This window comes from Varanus komodoensis, unplaced genomic scaffold, assembly GCF_004798865.1.
Source record: "Varanus komodoensis strain SLA01 unplaced genomic scaffold, ASM479886v1 scaffold1, whole genome shotgun sequence".
NCBI classification, from domain to species: domain Eukaryota; kingdom Metazoa; phylum Chordata; class Lepidosauria; order Squamata; family Varanidae; genus Varanus; species Varanus komodoensis.
The window spans coordinates 18902955-18925852 of NW_025335268.1; the positions used below are offsets into that span (position 1 = coordinate 18902955).

The following is a 22898-nucleotide window of genomic DNA, read 5'->3' on the forward strand; positions in this document are numbered from 1 at the left end:
ACACATATTTTAATACTTGTATATATACACATACTGACCCTTCGTTATTAACTAAGTGGAATATTGCTCATAATTCTTTTTAGTTAGCCAAAAGGAACAAACACCATCTGTTCCTTATGATCCCTAGTAGTAGCAGATTTGTTGCTTAAATAAATTCAAGGTGCTGGCCCTCACCTTTAAAAAGCAGGTTAAAATATCATAAATAAATCTTATTTTTGTTTCTGAGGGGTCAAGCATCTGAAGGAAAATGAAGGTCAGATTGCATTTAACTCGGGTAAAAAGTCACACTACTGTTAGGGAGCTCAATACCTTGGAAACAATTCTATTTAGTCCAAAGTGCATATTAAGTTTTATCTTCTATAACCACACATTTATTTTGTTGCATAATAGCTTGTCACTTTCAGCCATTTTCACACATCTTTCAAGATCTGCACTCTTTTTGACATCACTACCATAAACTTAAAAGCCACCTTTTAAAAAAAAAATGGTAAAAATATAGGCAGCTGTGTTGGTCTGTTAGAGAGAAGGTCCACAGTAGGGCAAAATTCTTATTATTGCCAAGCAAAATATGTGGAAATTTCCTCCCACATTCCAGCTGAAGACTATTATAAACTGCAGATCTGAGAGCCACTACACTTGCAGCCCCCACCCCTGCCAATTAACATCCTGTCTTAAAAAGAGTTCTGTGATATTCAAAATCATATTCATCATTTGGTGACATTTTGGTTAAACGCCATTGCTCTATTGCGGGTTGGTGGTGATTGTTCAAGACACATACTCACACTTTTTCTTTAAATAGGCTGCTTATGTTTCTGTGGAGCTGAACACAGAAATCACATTACTTCTACTTTAGTATCTCAGTTGCAACGAGCCACATTTCTTTCAAACTACACTCCTTTAAAAAGTTATTCACTTACGCTTATCTAGAGGAAAAGTACAAAAATGTTGCTTTTGGCTTATTGTGCTATAACCACTCTTGCAAAACATCTGTATTAACAACTATGGAATATCCTCTATTCAATAGAGGAAGCAAAAACCTGCTCAAATAACTGTGCCAAGTAATATGAAGACCCAAAGCCAGATGCTAGAATGTTAAGCATTTCCTTTGCAACTATATCCTCCAGCCAAAGGTCAAATAGAACATCTGACAGTCAGTATTCTTACACCTCAAGTGAATATTTTCTTTGCTTGTCCAGGGACATGAATGCTCACATGTAGCATACTTTGAAGGATGTGTTTCAAGTCATATACATTAAAATTCGTTACAAACTTGACAATATAAAATGTATACAAATAGTTTTTCTTCATCATAATTATATGTATACATCGATTTCTTGTATCTTAAAATCTTTGTCTTCTATATATATATTTATTATTAATTTAAGCACTTAATTTTAACAATGAGCATTAGAAAACAATCATGAATAGTTTAAGCTAATACCACGGGATTTAAAGCTACTATAAACTTGGAAAGCATAAGTTTCCTGGTTAACATCTGATTATCAGCCTACTGATCTGCAATGGTGCAGCTGAGAATTTCAAAATGAGGCCCTTCTATCTGCAACACTTCTATCAGTTTTATATAATTAATTCTTTCTTATAACAACAAGAAGCTGAAACTAGGCAGCTCACATGTTCTTTCAATAACTTAAGTGAATTTTATGTATTGTATTCATATACAACTCCAATGTTTATAAACATTAAAACCCCATATACAAACAATAAAATATCCAGATGAAACACTAAAAACAACACTAATAATAAGCTGCCGTAACTCCATATGAAACTTTAACCCCACAATACATCAGCAACAATAACAATATTAAAACATATATTCAGTAGACTCTCAGTTAACCAGAACTCTCAAGCCACCGGCAAAAAAAATCAAAGAAACAATATTTTAAAGAAAAATTAATATCAAATCAATTTCCAGCAGAACGTAAGTTTAAAGTTGGCATGTCGCACTACATGCTATACACACCGTGAGTAAGCCCACGTTAGTCTCCCACTCCTTCCAATTCACGTTGGGATCTATGTGTTCTTACCCAACTCCAAAACAGTCCCAAGTAAGCATAAAAGCAGAGTGCTTACCCTCAAACAGAATATGGAAATATGCAAGAGGCTTGAGAAAGGTGAGAGTCTTGCAGTTCTCATGTAGGAATTTAATGTTGGTTCGTCAACAATCTATGACATTAAGGCTCAGTCTCAGAAGATAAAGAAGTTTTATGTTAAGTCGGAGAGTGACAAAAGTGCGGAGAAGCATCACACTCTTCATACACTGAAAATGGTTGTGCTTAACCAGGCCCTATATGAGTGGTTTTTGCTGAAAAGGTCTGAGGGTGGTTGTATTTCTGGACCCATGTTGCAGGAAAATGAACATTAAAGGTTCAGTGACTGGCTTACCCAATTCAATGTTCATCACGGCATCCCTAAGTTGAACTTGTTAGGTAAATAGAAATCGGCTATTTTGAGGCTGCAGTTTTATTTTGTGACATGTTTAGTGAATTGGTTGCAGAAAATTTCAGAGCAAATTTATAATGCAGATGAGACTAAATTAATGTGGAAGTGTCTGCCTAATTCTACTATGGCTGGTAGTAATGAGAAGGTAGCTAATGAGTTCACGCTAAATAAAGAGCATATAGCTGTGCTCATTTGTGCAAATGCACTGAGAAATCATAAGGTAAAGTTGTGTGTGATCAGCAAATTTGCTAAACCAAGGTGCTTTAAAGGCATAACTAACCTTCCTGTAGATTATCATGCACAGAGTAACAGTTGGATGGATGCAGAAATTTTTACCAAGTGGTTCATTACTCATTTGTCCCCAGTGTTAATGAAAATTTACAAAAGAAGGGAATACCAGAGAATACTAAAGTCTGTTGCTCCTGGATAACTGTCACACACATCCTCCTGCAGAAGAGGTTGTTAATGGCAACATTTCCGTATGTTATCTTCCAGCTAATGTCACAACTCTGATCCAACCAATGGATCAGGGATTGATACAGAATGTAAAAATGTTTTACAGGTGTGACTTCATGTGAAAAATGACTGATTTGGATGGGACAATTCTGGACTTTCAGAAAAAATATAATCTCAAAGATGCTATCTACACTATAAGTTGTGCTTGGGATTCTGTGAGAAGTGAAACATTACAGAAATATGGGAGAAAGTTGCAGTCAGCTGTGATGTCTGTGGAATCCTCCTCTTCCATAGACTTTGAAGGGTTTCCAGACAATAGTGAGGCTGCCAGTAACAGAGTTTATGATGAAATCTGTGAGTTAGTTGACTCTGCTAATGACAAAATGAATTTGTCTCATGATGAACTCGAAGACTGGTTTGCTGTGGATGAAGCTATTCATACACTAAATACAGAAGACACTGCGGAAACAAGAATGCTGCAGAGGAGGAAGAGACTGATGACGATGGAAAAAGTATCCTGGCAGAAAGCTACAGCACCATTTGAAACTGTGATAGCTTTTGCAGAACAGCAACCCTTCGTTACTTCTCAGCATGTTATGCAGTTGCACATCATGCAAAAAAAACTGACTTTGCATGAGAGGCATAGGGCCTCAAAGCATGCTGATATTCATTCATTTTTTGAGAAAGTTGCATACAAGTTTGCCAGTACAGCATCATCTACTGATTTAGATCCAAAACCATCCACATCCACTTCTCCTAATCCTGTCTCAGTTACATCATCAGATTCTGATGTGATGTCTACCCAGTAAACGCTCTACCCCTACTGTAACAGTTCTAAGTGTGTATATGTGTGTGTTTTTCCTAAGTTACTTGAAGTTAAAAAAAATACGCTAGTGAAGTACATAAAGTTGAAAAGTTTATTGACTGCCATTTAACTAAAATTGCACACTGCATTCAGAAAGCTGTTTTTATAATAAAACTGTGTTCCATTAAGTTTTTTTGTTTTAATTTGCTTTTAATTTCTGTATTTCAATGTTAATATCAAGTCAATACAGAGTTTATGGAATGGTTATGGTATGGTATTACTTAGGCCTATTTTTAATAGTAACACTCAAGCAACCAGAAACTACATTTATCCAGCATCTACCAATCCCCATGGCTACTGGTTAACTGAGAGTCTACTGTATATAAAATTTCAGTCTGTATATAAAATATCAGTTGAGTAAAAAGCTTTTTGGCTGGTGCCAAAAGGATAGAAAAGATGTGCCAGGTGTACCTCTCCGGGGAACTTGTTCCAGAAATGGGTGCCACCACAGAAAGGCCCTTGTCCATTTTACCACCTCCTTTTACTTCTTTAGGGAGAGCTTCCCTGAAAAGGGCCTCTGTAACAAATATTAATAGATAGGCAGAGACATATGGCAGGTGATCCTTCTGATATCCTGATCCTAAGCCATTCAGTGGGCCTGGACTTCAACTGGCAGCCAATGCAGCCAACAGAGGACTGGCCTGATATGGTCTCACTAATAGGCACATTGCCCTGTTCTGATCAGTTGCTGCTTCCAGACTGTTTTCAAAGGCAGTCCTACACAGAGCACGTTACGATAGTCCAGATGAGAGGTTATCACAGCATGGATAACTGGGTGAGCTCTGCCTGTCCAGGTAAGGCCACAGTTGGTGAATCAGCTGTAGCCACCAAGTCCACTTGAGACTCCAGTGATAATGTTGTGTCTAAGGAGCACCTCCAAATACACACCTGGTTCTTTAGGAGGAGTGGAACCCCATCCAGGAGAAGTTGAGAATCTTCCCTCTGGACAGACGAACTGCCCACCAACAGTACCGCTGACTTGTCTGAATGGAATTTCAGTTTACTGGCCCTCATCCAGTCCATTACCAAGCTTAGGTACTGAATCAGAAGGGTCACTGCCACACCTGGGTCTGATTAAAAACAGAGAAAGAACTGCATGTCATCTGCATATTGATGACATCTCAGCCCATACCTCCAGATGACCTCTCCCAGTGGTTTCATGTACATGTTAAAAAGCATGGGGTATAAGATTGAGCCCTGCAGAACTATATGGCACAACTGCCAGTGCGCAGAGCAACCATTTCCCGGAACCACCTTCTGGACACCATCAACCAAGTAGGAACAGAACCATTATACAGTGGTTCCTCCTATTCCTAACCTGGCCAACCTTTCCATAAGGACACCATGATTGATAGTATCGAAAGCTGCTGAAATGTCTAGGAGAGTCACCATGGTTGCACTTCCCATCTCTCCCCCAACCAAGGTGACCAAGGTGGTAGATATGAAACTAGTAAGATGGGATACTACACTTGATCTTAAACAAAAGGCTAAGAAGCAATAACCACAATAACAGCTTTCCTTTCAGCTTTTCCAGAGGATTACAAGTTTTAGGAATCCAAACATTTCTTCTCTCTAAAACAGCAGCAGAAAAAATGCAACATAGCAAGAAAGCAGTACTGCACAGCAAAGATTATGATAATGATCTTCATTAGCCTCACCAATAATTACTTGCTAGCATTAGCTATGCTAACAAAATGTTTCTGTAATGTGCAACTTAATCAGAAGACAGCATTTTTTTTTTTTTGCAATCTTTTGATTTAGGATAGGAATCCCAGAATGTTCTACCAAAATTGGAATTCAGACTAAGAGTCAGATTTTCAAGAATATCCCTCTATGAGAGAAACATACAAAGCTAATGCAGAGTCAAACCACAGGTCCATCTACAGCAGTACTGTCTAGAAGTGGCTCTTCAGGTTTTCAGACATGATAGGGGCTTTTCCATCTCTAACTGGAGCAACCAGGTACTGAACTTGGGGCCTTATAATTGCAACACACATTATCACTGAGTGCAGTTCCTTCCCCATAGGGCAGTCAGTGAAGATTAAACATTCAGTAAGTTCTGAAGACCTAAAGTCAGGCCATGCCTCTGCCCACTCTAATTTTGATAACAACCTTAACTGAAGATTTAGAAATCCTGTAAAAACTAAGCCCTAGTACCTGGGGAGAGAAGGGCATTTATCTGCAGTATTACCTCTCCCTTTTACTGATCTCTCATTTAGTTTTTGCTTAAACCTCAACCTTTTGGGTATTCATAAAGAAAACTGGGGCACATTTCTACAGCTAAACTGGGGCACATTTCTACAGCTAAAAAGAGATAAAAACCTATCTTTTTACTTTAGACAAAACTTTAATACCAAAACATACAAACATGCTGCACAGCTAAAATAAAGTGTTTACAGCATATCTAGAAACATAGAAACAGAAGGAATCAGAGACATCCTGGGCCATCTAGTCTGACCCCTGGCTCCAGCCGGCTCCACTCATGACAGACCCACCATGTGGATGTCAAGCCTATCCTTGAACACCCTCAAGGATTTCTGTGTGTTTAAAGTCCATCAAAACAATAATAGCTATTTAAAAAATAGGTAGCCCAATCAACCAAAACCAAAATAACTTAAGTTAAACACATTTCTATGCTGCCCCATAACTGGAAAGTTCCTTGAGCAGCTTGCAAATGATAAAACAGCATAAAATACATAGGATACAGAAAAACAATAATCAGATAAAATATATAAAATAAAATAGATAACATCTTATCTATGGCTAATATAGCCACACACACCATAATAAATACAGCCAATAAATTAACCAAAATTAAATAATTCACAACAAAATATAAAAGTATAAAATTAAATTACATTACATTAACCAAAAACTTGTTTAAATAAAGTTTTCACCTGGCACCTAAAAGAAAGAAGAGCTCTCCCCAGTTGTACATCCCTGAGGAATGAATTCTAGAGTCTATGTGTTACTGCTGAGCATACCCTCCTCCTAGCCCTTTCCCCCTTGATCTCACTATGGGAGGATATTCGGAGGAGGACTTCCAAAGAAGATCCAAGTGGAAAGGTAGGAATATATGAAGAGAGGTGCTTCCTCGGGTCCAAAGCATTTTAGGGTTGTATATGTCAAGGACAACACTTTGAATTGGGCCCAGAATGACAGAGAGTCAATGCAGCTGATGGAAGACCATCATAATATATTCTCACCAGCCAGTCCTAAATCCAGATTTAGGATCCATCTCTTTAAAGGGAAGGGTCATATGTGCTTAGTAGTTGATCTTTATAAGCCACCTCCAGAACTTTAGCACCTGTAATCACTTGAAGTGACCTGAAGGAATTTCTTCTCTGTGAATACTAAAAGCCCTTTTTCAAGTTTGTTCCCCAGGTGCTCCCATCACAAACTTTTTGGTACAGGCAGCCAGCTTGTAAAAAAAAAAATCCTCCATGAAGAGGTTTGCCCAGGCCTATATTGTGGTCTTTACAACCCAAGGTGAAGACCTTTTTCATTCTCTTAGGCCAGTGATGGCGAACCTTTTAGAGACTGAGTGCCCAAACTACAATGCAAAACCCACTTATTTATCGCAAAGTGCCAGCACTGCAATAAAACTTGAATACTGAGATTTTAGTTTAGAAAAAACAATTCACAGCCAGCCCAAGCAAATCAATCTCTCTCTCTCTCTCTCTCTCTCTCTCTCCTTGGCAGCACACTGGTCATGCGAAAGCTCGGATGAGTTGTGGCTAATGGGTCACAGCTCGTGATGTCATCATCTGGCGCCACTAGTCCTTTCCGGGCATGCGCATGGACCCTATGTGCGCTGTTATCCGATGCTTGGCTGCAGGGGTGATGCTGCAGCGACTTGGCTCGTGTGCAGACAGAGAAAGCTCTGTGTGCCCACTGTGGCACTGGTGCCATTGGTTCGTACCACTGACCTAGGCTTTTAATCATTATGTTTAACGCCAGTGATTCCAAAAGTGGCACAGCAATTAACATACTGGACTGAGTCTCAAGAGACTAGGACTTTAGCCCCCAAATCACTGACACTCACTGAGTGACTTTGCCTTTGTCACTGACTTTCAGCTTAGTTTCAAGTTGTTTGTAAGAATAAGATGGTAACAAAGGAAACCATGTAAGCTGTCTTGTGTTCCTTGCAAGTTGGACAAAGGCAGGATATAAATGCAATAATAAAAAAGTCTATGAACCCTTTTTTTTAATTTATTTATTCTTTCTTTCTTTCTTTCTTTCTTTCTTTCTTTCTTTCTTTCTTTAGGGAACTTCTATGCCGCCCCATTTGCTGAAGCCTCAGGGTGGCTCTGTTTATTCTAACTGCTCTATTTGATCTCAGAACGCCCAGACTTTCAGCTGCAACAAGTTATTGATAGTTTCCCAGTTAACTGGGCTGCATAGTTATGTGATGCATATGTTTTACATGCATATTACTACATACCTTATAAGATGCTCAGCATTAGATATAAAAACCCTATTTGATCAGCTTTCAAGATTTAAAGTGATTACAAGTCATGGAAAACAACTTCAGTATACACACTGCTCTTTATCCTATTATAGCTTGAAGTCAAACAGGAAAAACCCAAAGCATCTCTTCAGGCCTGATGAGATTGAGCTGCCTGGTATGTGCCTGAAATAGCAACATGTTGAGGTTGTTCTATGTGGCAAGACTCTGTGAGAAGGGCTCATCAAGTAGTTCTGGTATTTTCACCATACTATTGCATTGGTTACACACAGAGAGTTTGCAAACAGTGGAATTGTAACTATATTCTTTAAATATGTAAATAGACAAATATAAATCGAAACACAATTCACAAACAATAATAAATACTTTGCCCTTCACTTTATTTTCCTAATGACAGAATATCCACTTTACAGAACTTGGCTTACAAAAAAAGACAGGTTGCTTACCTGTGACAGTGATTTTTTGAAAGATCATCTGCAAATTTACAGGCTGTTGGAGACTCATGTGGGAAAGATCCATAGCTGAGGATTTTGGCAGGAACCCTCCCCCAGCTTAAGAACATAAGCAAAGTCATGCTGGATCAGACCAAAGACCCATTTAGCCCTGAACTCTGTACACAGGATAGAAAACCAGCTACTTACAGGATCCCTCAAGCAGGATGGGTGGGTGCAAGACCTCTATCCGCCCAAGCTCTTCAGCCATTGGTGCATGCAGGCATGCCATCTCTGTTAAAGGAGGTAGCACACAGCCAGCAAGGCTAGTAGCCAGTGATGATCTCCTCCTCCTCCTCCTCCATGAATCTGTCCAATCTCCTTCTAAAGCCACTCAAATTGGTGGCCTTCACCACTTCCCATGGCAGCAAATTCCATAGTTTTACTATGCATGTGAAGAACCTTCTTAATGCACATGTTCACAGGGGTTCCCATTCCTCCACAGTTCCCTTAAGACAAATATTGTGACCTAGGAACTGAGGGAGTGTGTAGATGGACACACACCCTATGTGATACCAATAAACTTTCCAGTTAAGGATACTGAGATTGATATTGACCCTAAAGTGGGAATGGTGGGTGGGTTATGTGAATGCACAGATGACCATCCAGAGAATGACAGTTATATGTAAGCAACCGGTCCTTCTTTGAACTCTATGTGCATCATACATACAGGTAAGCAGAAAGCTTACTTACCAGAGGTGGGATGGAGTCATCACATTAGATCTGACAATAGGACTGCTCATCCAAAGGAGCAGTCTGACCTTGCCAATACTTCCAGCTAGCAGTGGTAAATGCAGGTCAGTGGCTCAGAAAAAGTAATGGCATGAGAAACATCTAATAGGGCCATCCCATTTGCAAAGACAACAGAGGTGGCAACAGCCCTCTTAATCAGTACAGGTGAGAGACATGCTAATTTTAGTCTAGCTGAACTGTCTCAACAATATAAGTTGGTATTTTAGATGAATCAGGAAGACCCCATAGCAGATACGATATGCTGAAACAGTAGGCAGGAAAACAGGTAAGAAAAACAACTTTAAATCCTCATTGAACAAGGAAAACAGTACATGAAACATATTCAACTGAGCAAGCAGAATCGTCAACATTCATTCACAGAGCTCCTAAAAGCAACCTACTTTTTGCATAGGACAATCTCATGGCCAGCTTCTTAACAGCACCAAGATGATTCTGCAATTGCTGTGGAAGACTAAGTTTGTCTGATAAAGGCAGATCTTCCAAGCTTAGCCAAAAAATGGCTAGGTTCGGGTGCTGGATGTGACCCTGGTTCCATTAAAGTGCATCCACTTGAAGTGGAAAATTAAGGTGAACTTCCTGTGACAACTATAGGAGCTTTATTGATTATGGCTTTTCACCACTATGGCAATATATGAATTCTATTTGTCCTGTTCAACTGGAGCTTTGCTATAAATTTTTTCAGAAGAGGAAAAGGTGAACATGGAGAATTTCATTCTGTTCCAGAACAGGAGGTGATTTCTCCAGGAACTCTTGCTCCTATTCCTGCTCTGGTACAGTATTTGTGGCCTCTGGTGTGGCAAAAAAAAAAAAAAAAAAAAAAATCCACTGTCGGTGTGCCCACATGAGAAAAATAAACTTAGTCACTTCTTTGTGAAGTTCTTGCTTCTGGGACATCTGTAAATACCAACTCAGCTAGTGTGCTGTTGAAACTAGCAATGCAAATTGCCATTATCCGAATCCCTCTAGGAATATAGCAATTCAGCATTCTGAGAGCCATACATTTAATATTAGCTGAGTGCTTCCCACCTTCTTCAAGCAACTATCAACCATAGTATGGTCCACTTTGTCAATTCCAAAGACTAGGTTTGAAGGCTTGGAGGGCTTTTGGTATTCCCAAAAGTTTTAAGAAGCTGATGTAGTGAGGCATCTTGCTGGTGGACCAGAAGTCCTGTATGATGAGTTTGCCACAAAGGCTTCCCAGCCTGCCACAATACATTCATCAACAATATTCTTGGAAGGAGCAGCTGGGAGAAAAGTAACTCCTTCCAATGAATTTGCATAGTCCACCACTGCAGTGTCCTTACTAGGCAAGTGTTCTTGCCCTTACTACTGCAACCCTCTGCCAGTAAATAGAATGCACAGATTTTTTAAAAGTAATTTGCAGTGAACTAAAAATCCTCATATTTTATTCAATGATTTCTTCAAAATGATGCATGTCATTTCCTCCTAAAATGTGAAGCATATACTTGAAACTCATGTGGTTTCAATATGGACTTAGGAACTAATAAGGGATAAAATGTGTTTTCTCCTCCAAACTGCTTTCCTCACTGGAAATGTGTATGCTTTCTGTGGGAATAATAGTTGCATGCATGCATGCAAGCCAAACCTTATTGTTCCATCATTTGAGAATGACCTAATTTGTAAGAGAAATTCACTCTTTCTTTGCTTAATATATATAACTATCATTTTGCTCTAAAATATCCAACAACATTTTCAGAAAACATTCACCACATGTGAAACCTGAAGGCTATGAGAAAGTTAAAGATTTTGAAAAGAATTATTTTATATGATCTTCTGTTTCTTTAACAAGCAAATGCTATCAGTTTTACAATTATTCAGCAACAAATATGCAAAGAGTATATTAAAATGGCTTTTAAAAAGCTGCATATTAATTCCTAGCAAACTGGTCAAATCTGAGCACACATTTCACCAGAATTACCATATTTCATAGTCTAGTAATATCAAGCAGCAACCATAAGATCAAAGAGTTTTTTTAAAAAGGCACTTAAAAATTGGATTTCTTCTAAATGATAACAGTAGTTTCTACAGAGAATATAGCATCTTTTAAAATTTTGTCACTGCATTGTGCTACATCCTTAAAATAAAAATCATATGTAGCTGTTTCAAAAATTATTCAAATTCATCTAAGGCCTTTAACAATGACAATAATTCTTACATTAGCTCCCTGTATGGTTCTGAGCCCAGTTCAAGGGGCTTGTTCAAACCTATAAAACCCATATGCTTTGGAACCACAATACTTGCAGTATCTCACCCAATCTGAAACTCAATGGACACTGTAATTAACATCTGAGGCCTTCATCTGACTGCCACCTCTGAGAGGTATCACAGAGTGCCAATGAGGGAGAAGGCCCCGATTATGAAATAATCTTGCTTCTGAGGCTGTCCTGGCACTAACTCTAACTTTTTAGTCCCAGGTTAAAACTGCCTTTTCTCAAAGGCATTTAATAGCATTTAATGGCATATGGGGTTGGCTTTTTGTTGGGAATAGGAATGATGGTTGCTCTTGGCACACATTCCCATGGCCTTCTCACTGGGAATCAGAGCAGGAGGCAGCCTTGGAATGTAGGCACATTCCAGATGTTGAGATGGGAGAAGTAGAGGTACTTATCTCAAAGACCAGAACTCCCCAGGTGCTCAGGCATCCTCTGAGAATAACCAAGATGTATAGTTAAGGGGAGGGGACCCAGACCAAGGGCGTTTCTCAGAGACAGATGAAACAGAAACGACTCTTGACCACATTACACTGGCAGAGGAGGTTGCTCAAGTAGAGGACTGGCATAAAGAAGGAGGCATGCTCATTTCCAAACAGCCTTTCCTAAAAGGATGGTGTCCAAACATACTCAAAAGGAGAGTTCCTAGAAGTAAATACTAGATTGGGATCAATGAACCATTCTGTTCATGCTCAAGAGTTTCATTCAGGGTGTTTGTACGTGGGGCCAATGCTTTGGTCAATAAAGAACATTTTGCAAGAAAGGTATGGAAGAAGGGGTGAACAGTATGCTGATCAAATTCTCAGACGACACTAAAACTGGAGCAGTGGCCACAACTGAGGAGCAGGTACTCCAGATCCAAAAGGATCTGGACAGACTATGGAAGTGGGCAGGAGACAACAGGATGGCGTTCAATGTGAAGAAGTGCAAGGTCTTGCACTTGGGGCATAGGAATAGGTGTCATAAGTACAGGTTAGGTGACAAGTGGCTGGAGAGCAGCACTTGTGAAAGGGACCTCGGGGTACTGGTTGACTGCAGGCTAAACATGAGTCAGCAGTGTGATGCGGTGGTCAAGAGGGTGAACGCCACCCTTGGTTGCATAGCCAGAAGTGTGGCTTCTGGATCAAGAGAGGTATTACTACCACTCTACACGCCTCTGGTGTGCCCGCAACTGGAGTATTGTGCTCAGTTTTGGGCCCCTCATTACAGAAAGGATATAGCCAGGTTAGAGTCAGTGCAGCGTAGGGCCACAAGGTTGGTGGCCGGTTTGCAGGGGATGGGGTATGAGGCGAGACTGAGGGAACTGGGTCTCTTCAGCCTGCAGAAGAGGACACTCAGAGGGGATATGTTGGCGACATACAGGTATGTGAGGGGATGTCACATGGAGATGGGTAGAGGCCTGTTCTCCCCTGCAGAGGAAGGCAGGACGTGCTCCAATGGAGCAAAGCTCAGGGAGCCAAGGTTCCATTTGGATGCCAGGAAGCACTTCCTGACAGTTAGGACCCCGAGGGTGTGGAATGGGCTTCCACGAGAGGTCGTTGAGGCCCCATCAGTGCGGGTGTTCAAGGATAGGCTGGACGTCCACATGGTGAGCATGTTGTGAGCGGAGCCAGCTGGTGCCGGAGGTCAGACTAGATGGCCCAGGAGACCCCTTCTGACTCACTCTGTTTCTATGTTTCTATGTATGTGGTTTGGAATGTGCAAAGGGAAGAAACTTGGCTCACAACTCCTTTAGATCAGTCTAGTGGTTTCAGTTGTTCAAATTAGTTTAAATGTTTTACATGGAAGTGCTGAATGGGTGCTCATTCTTGCATTTCTGTTTTAAATGGTGTTTGATGCTTTTAAATGGTGCTGTCTTAAATGGACACTGAAGGTCCTCACACCAACATTCTGGTTTATTTATTTTAGTTATGTATTTATTTAAAACGTCTATGCCATCCCAGGGACAGTGTACAACAAAAATTTATGTTATGGACAGAGCCTATTGGAAGAAACATATAGCTTGTCAGTTTTTCACTACTTACTGCACTTCTTCCCCTCGCCCCTTTTATTCTTGAAACAATGCAGTCCCTGTATAACATCTGTGGCTTCATCACTTCTTGGCAGGGTTCACATCACACTAAGCTGTAGTGAATTGTCACCATGAGTGGCTGCAGGATAGCTTAACGCAATGTCTGAACCTGGCATTGTGTTTCCATTTTGTGTTGTTTATTGCAAACAAGCGAATTGGCTTGAAGTGGGGATGTTTAAAGTGGTTTACTGTGATGTTCAAATCCAGCAGAATCACTTCAGCATAGCTTGTTTAAAAAGGCAACAGCCATCAGGCAAACAATCCTGGCTGGCTGCTTTTCACAATTTTGCTAATGGCATTCTATCTCTATTACATCTTGAAATCCACTTTGTTGTCTCCCTAGAGAACAACACTTTTTCTCACAAATTTAACTATTTTAACTCTGGGGGTACTTTGCACAAATCCAACAAGCTGCTTCATTAAAGCAGAGTAGGTAACACACTTTAGCAGATCTGCATATGTTTAATTAACTTGCTCAATGCTCTGCAACTCCCATATACATTTAGTAGCCAGCAACAAAGACTAGTGAATGGAAGCTGCAAGCATGGAAATGGTAGAAAATGAGCAGGGTGTTATTACTTAAGTGGAATGTGAAGCAGTCATTAAAAAAAATAAAAGATGCCTGATTAAATAGCAGACAGGAAGTCTTGTGAATACACATTAAAAAAATATGAAACAGTTTTCTTGTTTATAAGGGCTCTGATACAGAAGGAGTGGGTTCCACTTGGAAAGTACAAGAGGGGAAGAGGGGGAGAGACCTCTGAAATGATTCTGTTAAATATTTGCAAGCCTGTTCACAAAGGCTCAGAAGCTCAAATTCTTTTGGTGATCTGATTTGGAAGGAAGGGGCTTCTCCCTTGTGAGCCACGGATTATAGTGAACCAATTGCAGAAAAGGTGCTGATCAAGGAAGGAAGTACATCTGACACAAAAATTCCTGTGATACATGCTAGAAGTGGCCTAGAGAACAGAGAGGAACCAGCCAAGGCATGCTGTTAAACAGGCAATGGTCTCTTAGGAGTCATGGAAATGCAAGCCACATAGCTATGGCTTCTTCTCAGGGCGGCTTGGAGTGATGCATCAACTCATCCCTTATCCCCCTCTCCCTACTTTCAGACACTTCAAAATTAAATGCTTTTTTGTCACACTTTCTCAGAAATGGATAGTCCTGATCTAATGTCTATTATTCTACAATTACCTAATAAGGGCACACTACTAAACTGACGAAAGAATCTAAAGTTATGCATACTATATTCCTGTGTATTGGAGGGGAGTGACAGAAATGGACAGGCACTGACTAGTTTCTAGACTAATCTCTATCTTTCTTCCAACAGAACAGGCAATCTCAAAGACAGATGACTGTAACACATTTTACATGGAGCTGTCCTTAGGGACAGTTCAGATGTTGCAACATGTGCAAAACATGGCAGCCAGAGTAACAACCGAGACCAGATGGTCCTAATACATAACTTCTATTTATAGGCCCACTTGTATTGGCTGCCTATATGCTTCTGAGTCCAATGCTGCTTTTCACCTATAAAGCCCTACACAGCTTGGTACTATAATACCTGAAGGAACCCCCTTCCCAACTACAATGTACCTGGATGCTATACTCATCACCTGAGGCCTTCTTCTGAATGCCACCTTGAAGGGAAGCTTGGCTGGAGGCAACAAGAATAGACTGCTGTGTGGTAGCCCCTAAATTATGGAATGATTTCCTTACCCAGGCTTTAGTAGTCAGGTTACATGTACTTCTTCCTTAACCATTTAATAATTTTAACAAGGAGGCATGACTGTGTTAAGTGCCCACAGAAGTTAAGATTTAATTACCCAAAACCTTAATAAAGCTCTTACTTCTGGACACAATCCATGTACACAAAAGATGTCCATGGTAAATACAAGACTTATTCTGAAATCAGTTTCACATATGTTATTATTTCTATCTTACACTATTATTTGTATGGCTGTGAATGCTCTTCCTTAACGGCACAACAAATTTCACTAAATTAACACAGGTTGAAATGCTGGTGTTCACAGCAGTATCCTATTCACAGAACCCATGCACTAATACTTTACTTCAGGAATGGCAGTGTATATATCTGAACAGTTATTTCCATTAAGACAATGTGTTCTAGGCAAGTAAAAAAGTTGGACAAATGCATTTCCACCTAACTGGAAAAATAGATTGAGGCAAATGATAGATAAATATATAGTCTTTTAAAAACTAAAGAGAACAGTAAAAAAAAAATAAAATGTCACTCCTAATCTTTTGTTAACACCAAAAAATATTTGATTTACAACATAAAAGTTAACATTTCTGTATTTACTTGGTTACTGCTTTAATTTTTTTTCACCACATTATATCTTAGGTATTATTCAAAGCACTACGAAAGCAAAACACTGTTACAGACAGGAAAAAAATTAGAAGTTTGCTACACAGTTAGTCTCAAGATAGCCCATCAAGTTTCAAATGCACCCTAGTAGACAGCATGCCAACTGGACAAAATGAAATTATATGAATACCTCTCTGCATATTTCAATTATATTTGGACTGGTCAGGGGTGGAAGAAGTTTTCTAATTGTAGCCAAGAATATCTCTGCATTTATGAGTAGTAATTATTTACAAATAAGAAAACTTGCTAGACCAGTCTGCAGTGATAAAATGTTAACAACATAAACCTAGGCAAGCATCATAGAAAATATTCATTTGCTTATTACAAGAGATCAAACTTGTAATCACTATGGTAAATCACAAAGCAGAAATAACTCATTTGCCAGCACTACTGCTCTAACATCTCCTTCAACAAGCATGTGATAATGTATAAAGAATTAGAACTTGTGCGTTCAAGACGATGTGCCAATATATAATTACAAATCAAATACTAGTGAATACAGACTTACCTTCAATCCTTTTTAAAGCTGACAGGCAAGTATCCCGGCTTGGAAACTCAAAGGGATTACTACAGGTCCTAATAGTATCACATTCGCATTTTCCATTGATTATATTGCAGCCTGTTATGAGGTTTTCATTGCAAGGCTCAAATCCAAGTAGCTGATCATCCCAGTTTTCATCTAAAAACCAAAATGAAATAACTATAATACCAGCATCTCATTGATTTGTTTTACTTAAGAGATCTATTTTGCCAAACACCTATGCATCTAAACATTATACGCATATTTTAGAAAATGCACTATCAAGTTCTGTAACTGAACAGTTCACTTTCATGCTTATATTACTTCACATTTTTAGAAGCTGTTTGTGAACTTAAGCATTTTTATTCAGCACAGAAGCTTGAAAACCTCAATACTCCTGGTCTCTCTTTAAAAAAACAACTGGTGTTTCTCTCATCTGTTACAGAATAGGGAACATGCAAACCAAAGCATTTTGAAGAATAAGAAAGGGAGAGACACAAAGAGAAGACTCTATTTTTATGTTCCACTGTTGTCAAACCAACCTCAAATCTGATCAGAAGTCACTAAAATTCCAGAGTACTGGGCCATTCCACCTGATAGGGCTCAAATAGTATTCTTATGAAAGATGTCTAACTAGTTCAAGAACAGCTAATGTTTAAGAAGTATATTCAAAATAATATCACTTGTATCAATACAGCATGTTCTTAGACATTCCAACCTACAGAAAAACCAAGATTTCTAATGCATATCATAATAAATTCAATTATGTTCAAAATCAGTAATAGCTACTCTTTGGAATGGCTGCTATTTAGTACCAACATCACCCTTTTTAATAACTCTCTGAAGTAGTGTGCTTTATGCAACACATAGGTGCCATTTTAAATGGCATCTGTATATGAAGCTTAGGACTGACCATGACTTTTAGGATCTCTCTCCCTATGCCCCATATTATTGGCTGTTCAATGGTGAAGACATGAACACTTGACACAATGGCATTCTTTCGACAGCCTTTTGTTACCCATAACATGTAGCTCTGACTCTCCACATGCTTGACAGTATCAATCTGTGTTAATGAGCAATGGCAGATCTTTGCCCTCCACTTCACTATTATAATTAGGATGAGCCAAACAGGATAGCTGTAATAAGTGTAAATAGGCAAATCATGTACAATGATGTGAAGTGAGTTTTCCACAACTGTACTTAGGTGGAAAACGTTGCACTTTTAGAAATGCAATTTCTAAATATTAATTAGCAGCAGAACAAATGTAATATTAAAACAAGGAAACTGGAATGGAAATCATATTAGTCAAATTAAGTTTTTTTACTCCCTAGGAAGAACACATATGTAATTGTACAGCTACTCAGCCATTATAGGATTAGTATCTTAACAATTTACAGTAACTTCTTCCCTTCCACTCTTAACATCTAATATCCACTTAGAGGGCCTTTGGACTGCTTCAGTTGATAAGTCTAAAAACAAACAGATATATTTTAAGATATGGTGTCTCAATAACATATATCATGTATTCCAATAAAATGTCCAAGTAAAGCTTTACATTTGTTTCTATATATCCCAGTGCCATTTCATGTTTTGCTTGCTTGCTAGTTGTGAAGTCATGTCCGACCCATCGTGACCCCATGGACAACACTCCTCCAGGCCTTCCTGTCCTCCACCATCCCCCGGAGTCCTCTTAAGCTCACACCAACCACTTCAGTGACCCCATCTAGCCATTTCATCCTCTGCCGTCCCCTTCTTCTTTTGCCCTCAATTGATCCCAGCATTAGGGTCTTCTCCAGTGAGTCCTTCCTTCTCAATAGGTGGCCAAAGTATTTGAGTTTCATCTTCAGTATCTGCCCTTCTAAAGAGCAGTCAGGGTTGATCTCCTCTAAGAATGACTTATAGAGTCTTCTCCAGCAGCACAATTCAAAGGCCTCAATTCTTTGGCGCTTAGCCTTCCTTATGGTCCAACTTTCACAGCCATACATTGCAATTGGGAAAACCATAGCCTTGACTATACGCACTTTTATCAGCAATTCCATGTCTACTAAGATTTACGTCCAGCTTTCAATGAAACTAATATCAAAATAAAGGTATATAGGATTGCAGCCCAAGAAACACAAAAACTTAACCGATCTTTCTGCATCCCCACCCTACTGCCACTTTCCTGCAATAAAGAAGCAACTTTCGGTTATTGGGAAAACTTAGATATTTATACAGCATCTAGAATTAGTAAAACAAATATTTCAAGATATTTTCTGTTAGGTATCAAATATGCTAAATCATATTACAGTTGATTTATGGCAATGGAAATTTCTCTGGAAGACTCACATAGCTAATAATGCTTAAACAATATTAAATTGTGTTATATTTTCAGGTTTCAATAATTAGCCATGTTTTTCAAAGTGAAAAGCAGGTATTAGTTTCCTGAGAAGTATGGCAAGAATGACAGGCCATTCTCATCCTTTTGGTTGTACTAGACATCTATGAAGAAAAGGAAAAAAATCCACCCACAACTAAAACTACACTTTCATAGTTCTATTCATATGCTTTACTACAGAGTGAACAGCTCTACCAAGCACAAGAGTGTCTAAAAGTATATATTCTTCATAATTTCTGAGAATGATAAAGGCTCATATTGCAGTGGCATTGAAAAAAGAGATGGGCGGTCAGCCCATATAAAATGTAAAAATAAAAACTGGTCACAAAATGGCACAGGTATTTGTGAAACAGTAGACTAAAAGTAATACCACAGTCACAGATACTCCTACATTCATTCAGTCATGCTTATTAGTATGCTGGTCTGAGTTCAATTAAATAGGCTGCATGCTGGTACACTTTGTTAAATTCCTTACATTTATTTAAGTTTTCCTACTACTCTAAGTTAGTAAATTATTTACTGCACCTATTTTTTTTCCAAACACAAGTGATTCCTAAAAATGCAAGAGAATGATGCAAACTTATGATGCCTTAGTCTTAAACACAGCAGGACTGATCAACAGTTTCAATTACAGGGAACAGAAAGGTCAAGCAAAACATTTCTATTAGAAGAATAACAGGATGGGAAAAATTTATAAAGTTCATTCAAAAGAGAACACATGCAATACACAGAGGATCATTTTAGAGCCAAAGCAGCCAAGTAAACAGACTCGAAAGCAAGTTGTTTCCATTAAGAATTCCATTCTCAGGAGATCCAGTTAGCTGAGTAATCCCATTAAATCGCTATATAATGCATTCACTTCTCCACTTATAAATGCCTCAGACATATCTCCACAAAAGAATAATGTAACCAAGGATTAATGAACTGAGATCAAGGAGTCACCCTATTTAACATATACATAATGTGAGACTGAAACCAGAGGTTAAGGAACAAGTTATATAAAATCACTAAAAACTGAATCACTGGCCAGTCCTCACATATGATGGTATCTGAGTCAATCATCACTTCAGTTTGCAGCATCTTGTAGCTCCCCCCTTGCAGATATGACTGTTGACAGAAAATGATATGACTTAACACTTAGGCAACAGTGGCAAGGTAACAGACAATTACCTGCCAATGGTACTCTCAAAGTGAGCAGCCCAACACAGCATGTCCTGTTCTGTTTTACAATATTGCTGGCCCTGAACCTAGTGCACTTGCAGGCATTAGAAAAAGTAATTTATATTAGTTTTGGCAACTACAGTACATGTATAGTAACAAAATCTAGTCAACCAAACTGGTTCATATGTAATGACCCCAATAGTTAAACAAAACTGAATTGCTATATATAAGTGGGTAGTGCACCCACCTCTTCCGCTTTGTCCCACAACCAGCTCTGCCTTAGGTTACGAACATGCTGCCTGAACCCACACCACTGCGTTATTTGGGGGGTGAAAGACCCAGCTATTATCCCATGGTTTGTTGTTGGGTTAAGCACTAGACTGCTCATTCCTTAAACAACCCAGTGATACAGAGTTGGATATCACACTCACAATCCACAAAGAAACTGATCGTGGGTTGTGGTGTAAAACCAAAAGAGACATGTGCATTAGAGGGAGCAATCCTACCTGTCGCCATTAATGCACGAGAACCCAGCAGTTAAAAAAAGCAATGCAATATGTGTGAAAAGGCCAATTGTGACATCCAGCTGCAGAAGGTCGACCAGCACACAAGAATCTTCACAATACTGCCATGCAACAAGATACATGTACTCTTGTGTGGACTAGGATACACGTGTCAGGGATGTCCCACGTTTTGTCTTCCTCACAACCCAATTTACATTTAAGTATTTTTTCTCAATAATAATAACACCATTTATTTGCATAGACTGGAAACAAAATAAGGTCAGTCCAGTAGGACACTACTCGTTGTCAAGGTTAAATTTGTTTCCTGTCACTAGTGACTATCTATGAAGAATCAAGCATTGTCCTTCTTCAGCAAAGGCTATTTCTGCTATTTCTTTCTTGTTTCCATATTCTGTTCTCTAAGATGATAGAGATGAGAACTTGGCTCTTCTTCTGTATAACATCCTTTCAGGTACTTGACAAGTGGTATCATATCTCCTCTAGATCTTCACTTCTCCAGAATAAACATGCACAATTCTTTCAATTTCTCCTCACAGGGCTTTGTTTCCAGCTACTGAATCACCCTTATTGCCCTCTTTGAAACCTTTCCAGTTTGTCTGTATCTTTCTAAAACTGTGGTGCCCAGAACTGGATACAGAATTCTAGATGAGGCCTAACCAGGGCTGACTAAAGGGGAACTAGTATTTCATGTGATTTGGAAGTGATACTTCTAATAATATTGACTAAAATATAGCATTTGACCTTTTTTGAAGCCACAACACATTGTTGGCTCAAAATCAGCTTGTAATCTGTAATAACGCAAAGATCCTTCTCACCTGTAGTACTGTTGATCCAAGTATTTCCCATTTTGTAACAAAACATTTCTTTTTCCTAGGTGCAGAACATGGCATTTACCCCTATTAAATTTCATTCTGGTTCTTTCAGCCCAGTACACCAAGCTATCAAAATTGTTTCAATTTTGTTTCTGCCTTCCAGACTATTAGCTATCCCACCCAGTTTAGAGTAATCTGCAAATCTGATAATGATTTGGATAAGTATATGCAGGGAATGCTTAATAAAAAAAAGTTGAAGAGCATTGTGCCCAGGTACTCCACTTGCTACCTCCACTGAACCCTGCAGTACTCCACTTGTTACCTCTGCCCAATTTGAGAAGGTGCCATTGAGGAGAACTCTTTGAATTTGATTCTTTAGCCACCTGTGGATCCACCTGATTGTTGTTCCACCTAGTTTCCACTTCGCTAGTTTGCTAATAAGGATATCATGGGGTACTTTGTCAAAAGCTTTGCTGAAGTCCAGAATGTTCACAGCATTCCCACAATACACCCGGGAGGTTACCCAATCAAAAAAATGAAATCAGTTTTTTCTGGCAGGATTTGTTCTTGAAGAATCCATGTTGGCTTCTAGCAATCGCTTTCCCCAGAGTTCCCATAACTGCCACTTTGTCCACTTCATCTTACAGTTTGGCTAGAATCAAGTCTAGGATAGCCATTCCTCTTGTCCCTTAGTGCACTTTTTGTGGGAGGAAGTTATTGGCAACACATATTAGGAATTTCTTGCAAGGGTTCAACAGAATTTGTCTCCCAATAACTATCATGGAAACTGAAGTCCCCCATTGCTACTGGAGCAGTTACAATTAGGGTTACAATTATAGTCATGATTATGGTTTTTGTTTGATTGTACTATGACTATAACTGCTTCTAGTATTATTTTGTGTTATTATATTAAATAGCAAGGATCATTATTTTATAGATTTTTGCTATTATTTCACTTAGTCAACACCTTCAATATATCAGAGATGATGGATTATGTTGGCAGGGACCTTGTGCATGGATCCTGTTGCCCATGCTGATGTATTAAATACTATTTAAATCATGTTTTTATGTTGTAAACCATTCAGAAAGCTCACAAGCTGTGAATGGTATAGAAAACTTGTCTAATAAATAAATAAATAAATAATAAAATGATTACATCATGCCTTCTTTCATCTTCATCTTCTCCTTGACTGGGTGGTTGGTAACAGACTCCAACCACTGTGTGCCCTTTATTCTTTGCTCCTTTTATAGTAATTCAGATGTTTTTGATGGGTCTACTAAGTTCATCCTCCTGTATTTCTTTGCAGAGATATGTA

At 39.0% G+C, this 22898-nt stretch overlaps 1 protein-coding gene across 2 annotated transcripts in view; it reads right to left on the reverse strand.

The window, feature by feature from the left end:
- Positions 1-22898, reverse strand: part of CRIM1 (cysteine rich transmembrane BMP regulator 1) — a 196640-nt gene that overhangs the window by 156816 nt on the left and 16926 nt on the right. The window contains exon 2 of one of the 2 annotated variants that reach the window (XM_044455904.1): positions 16696-16866. The exons of the other annotated variant lie outside the window; for it this stretch is intronic. Coding sequence (XP_044311839.1) covers positions 16696-16866 — 171 coding nt within the window. The remainder of the gene's footprint in view (positions 1-16695; positions 16867-22898) is intronic. 2 annotated transcript variants of the gene reach the window in all.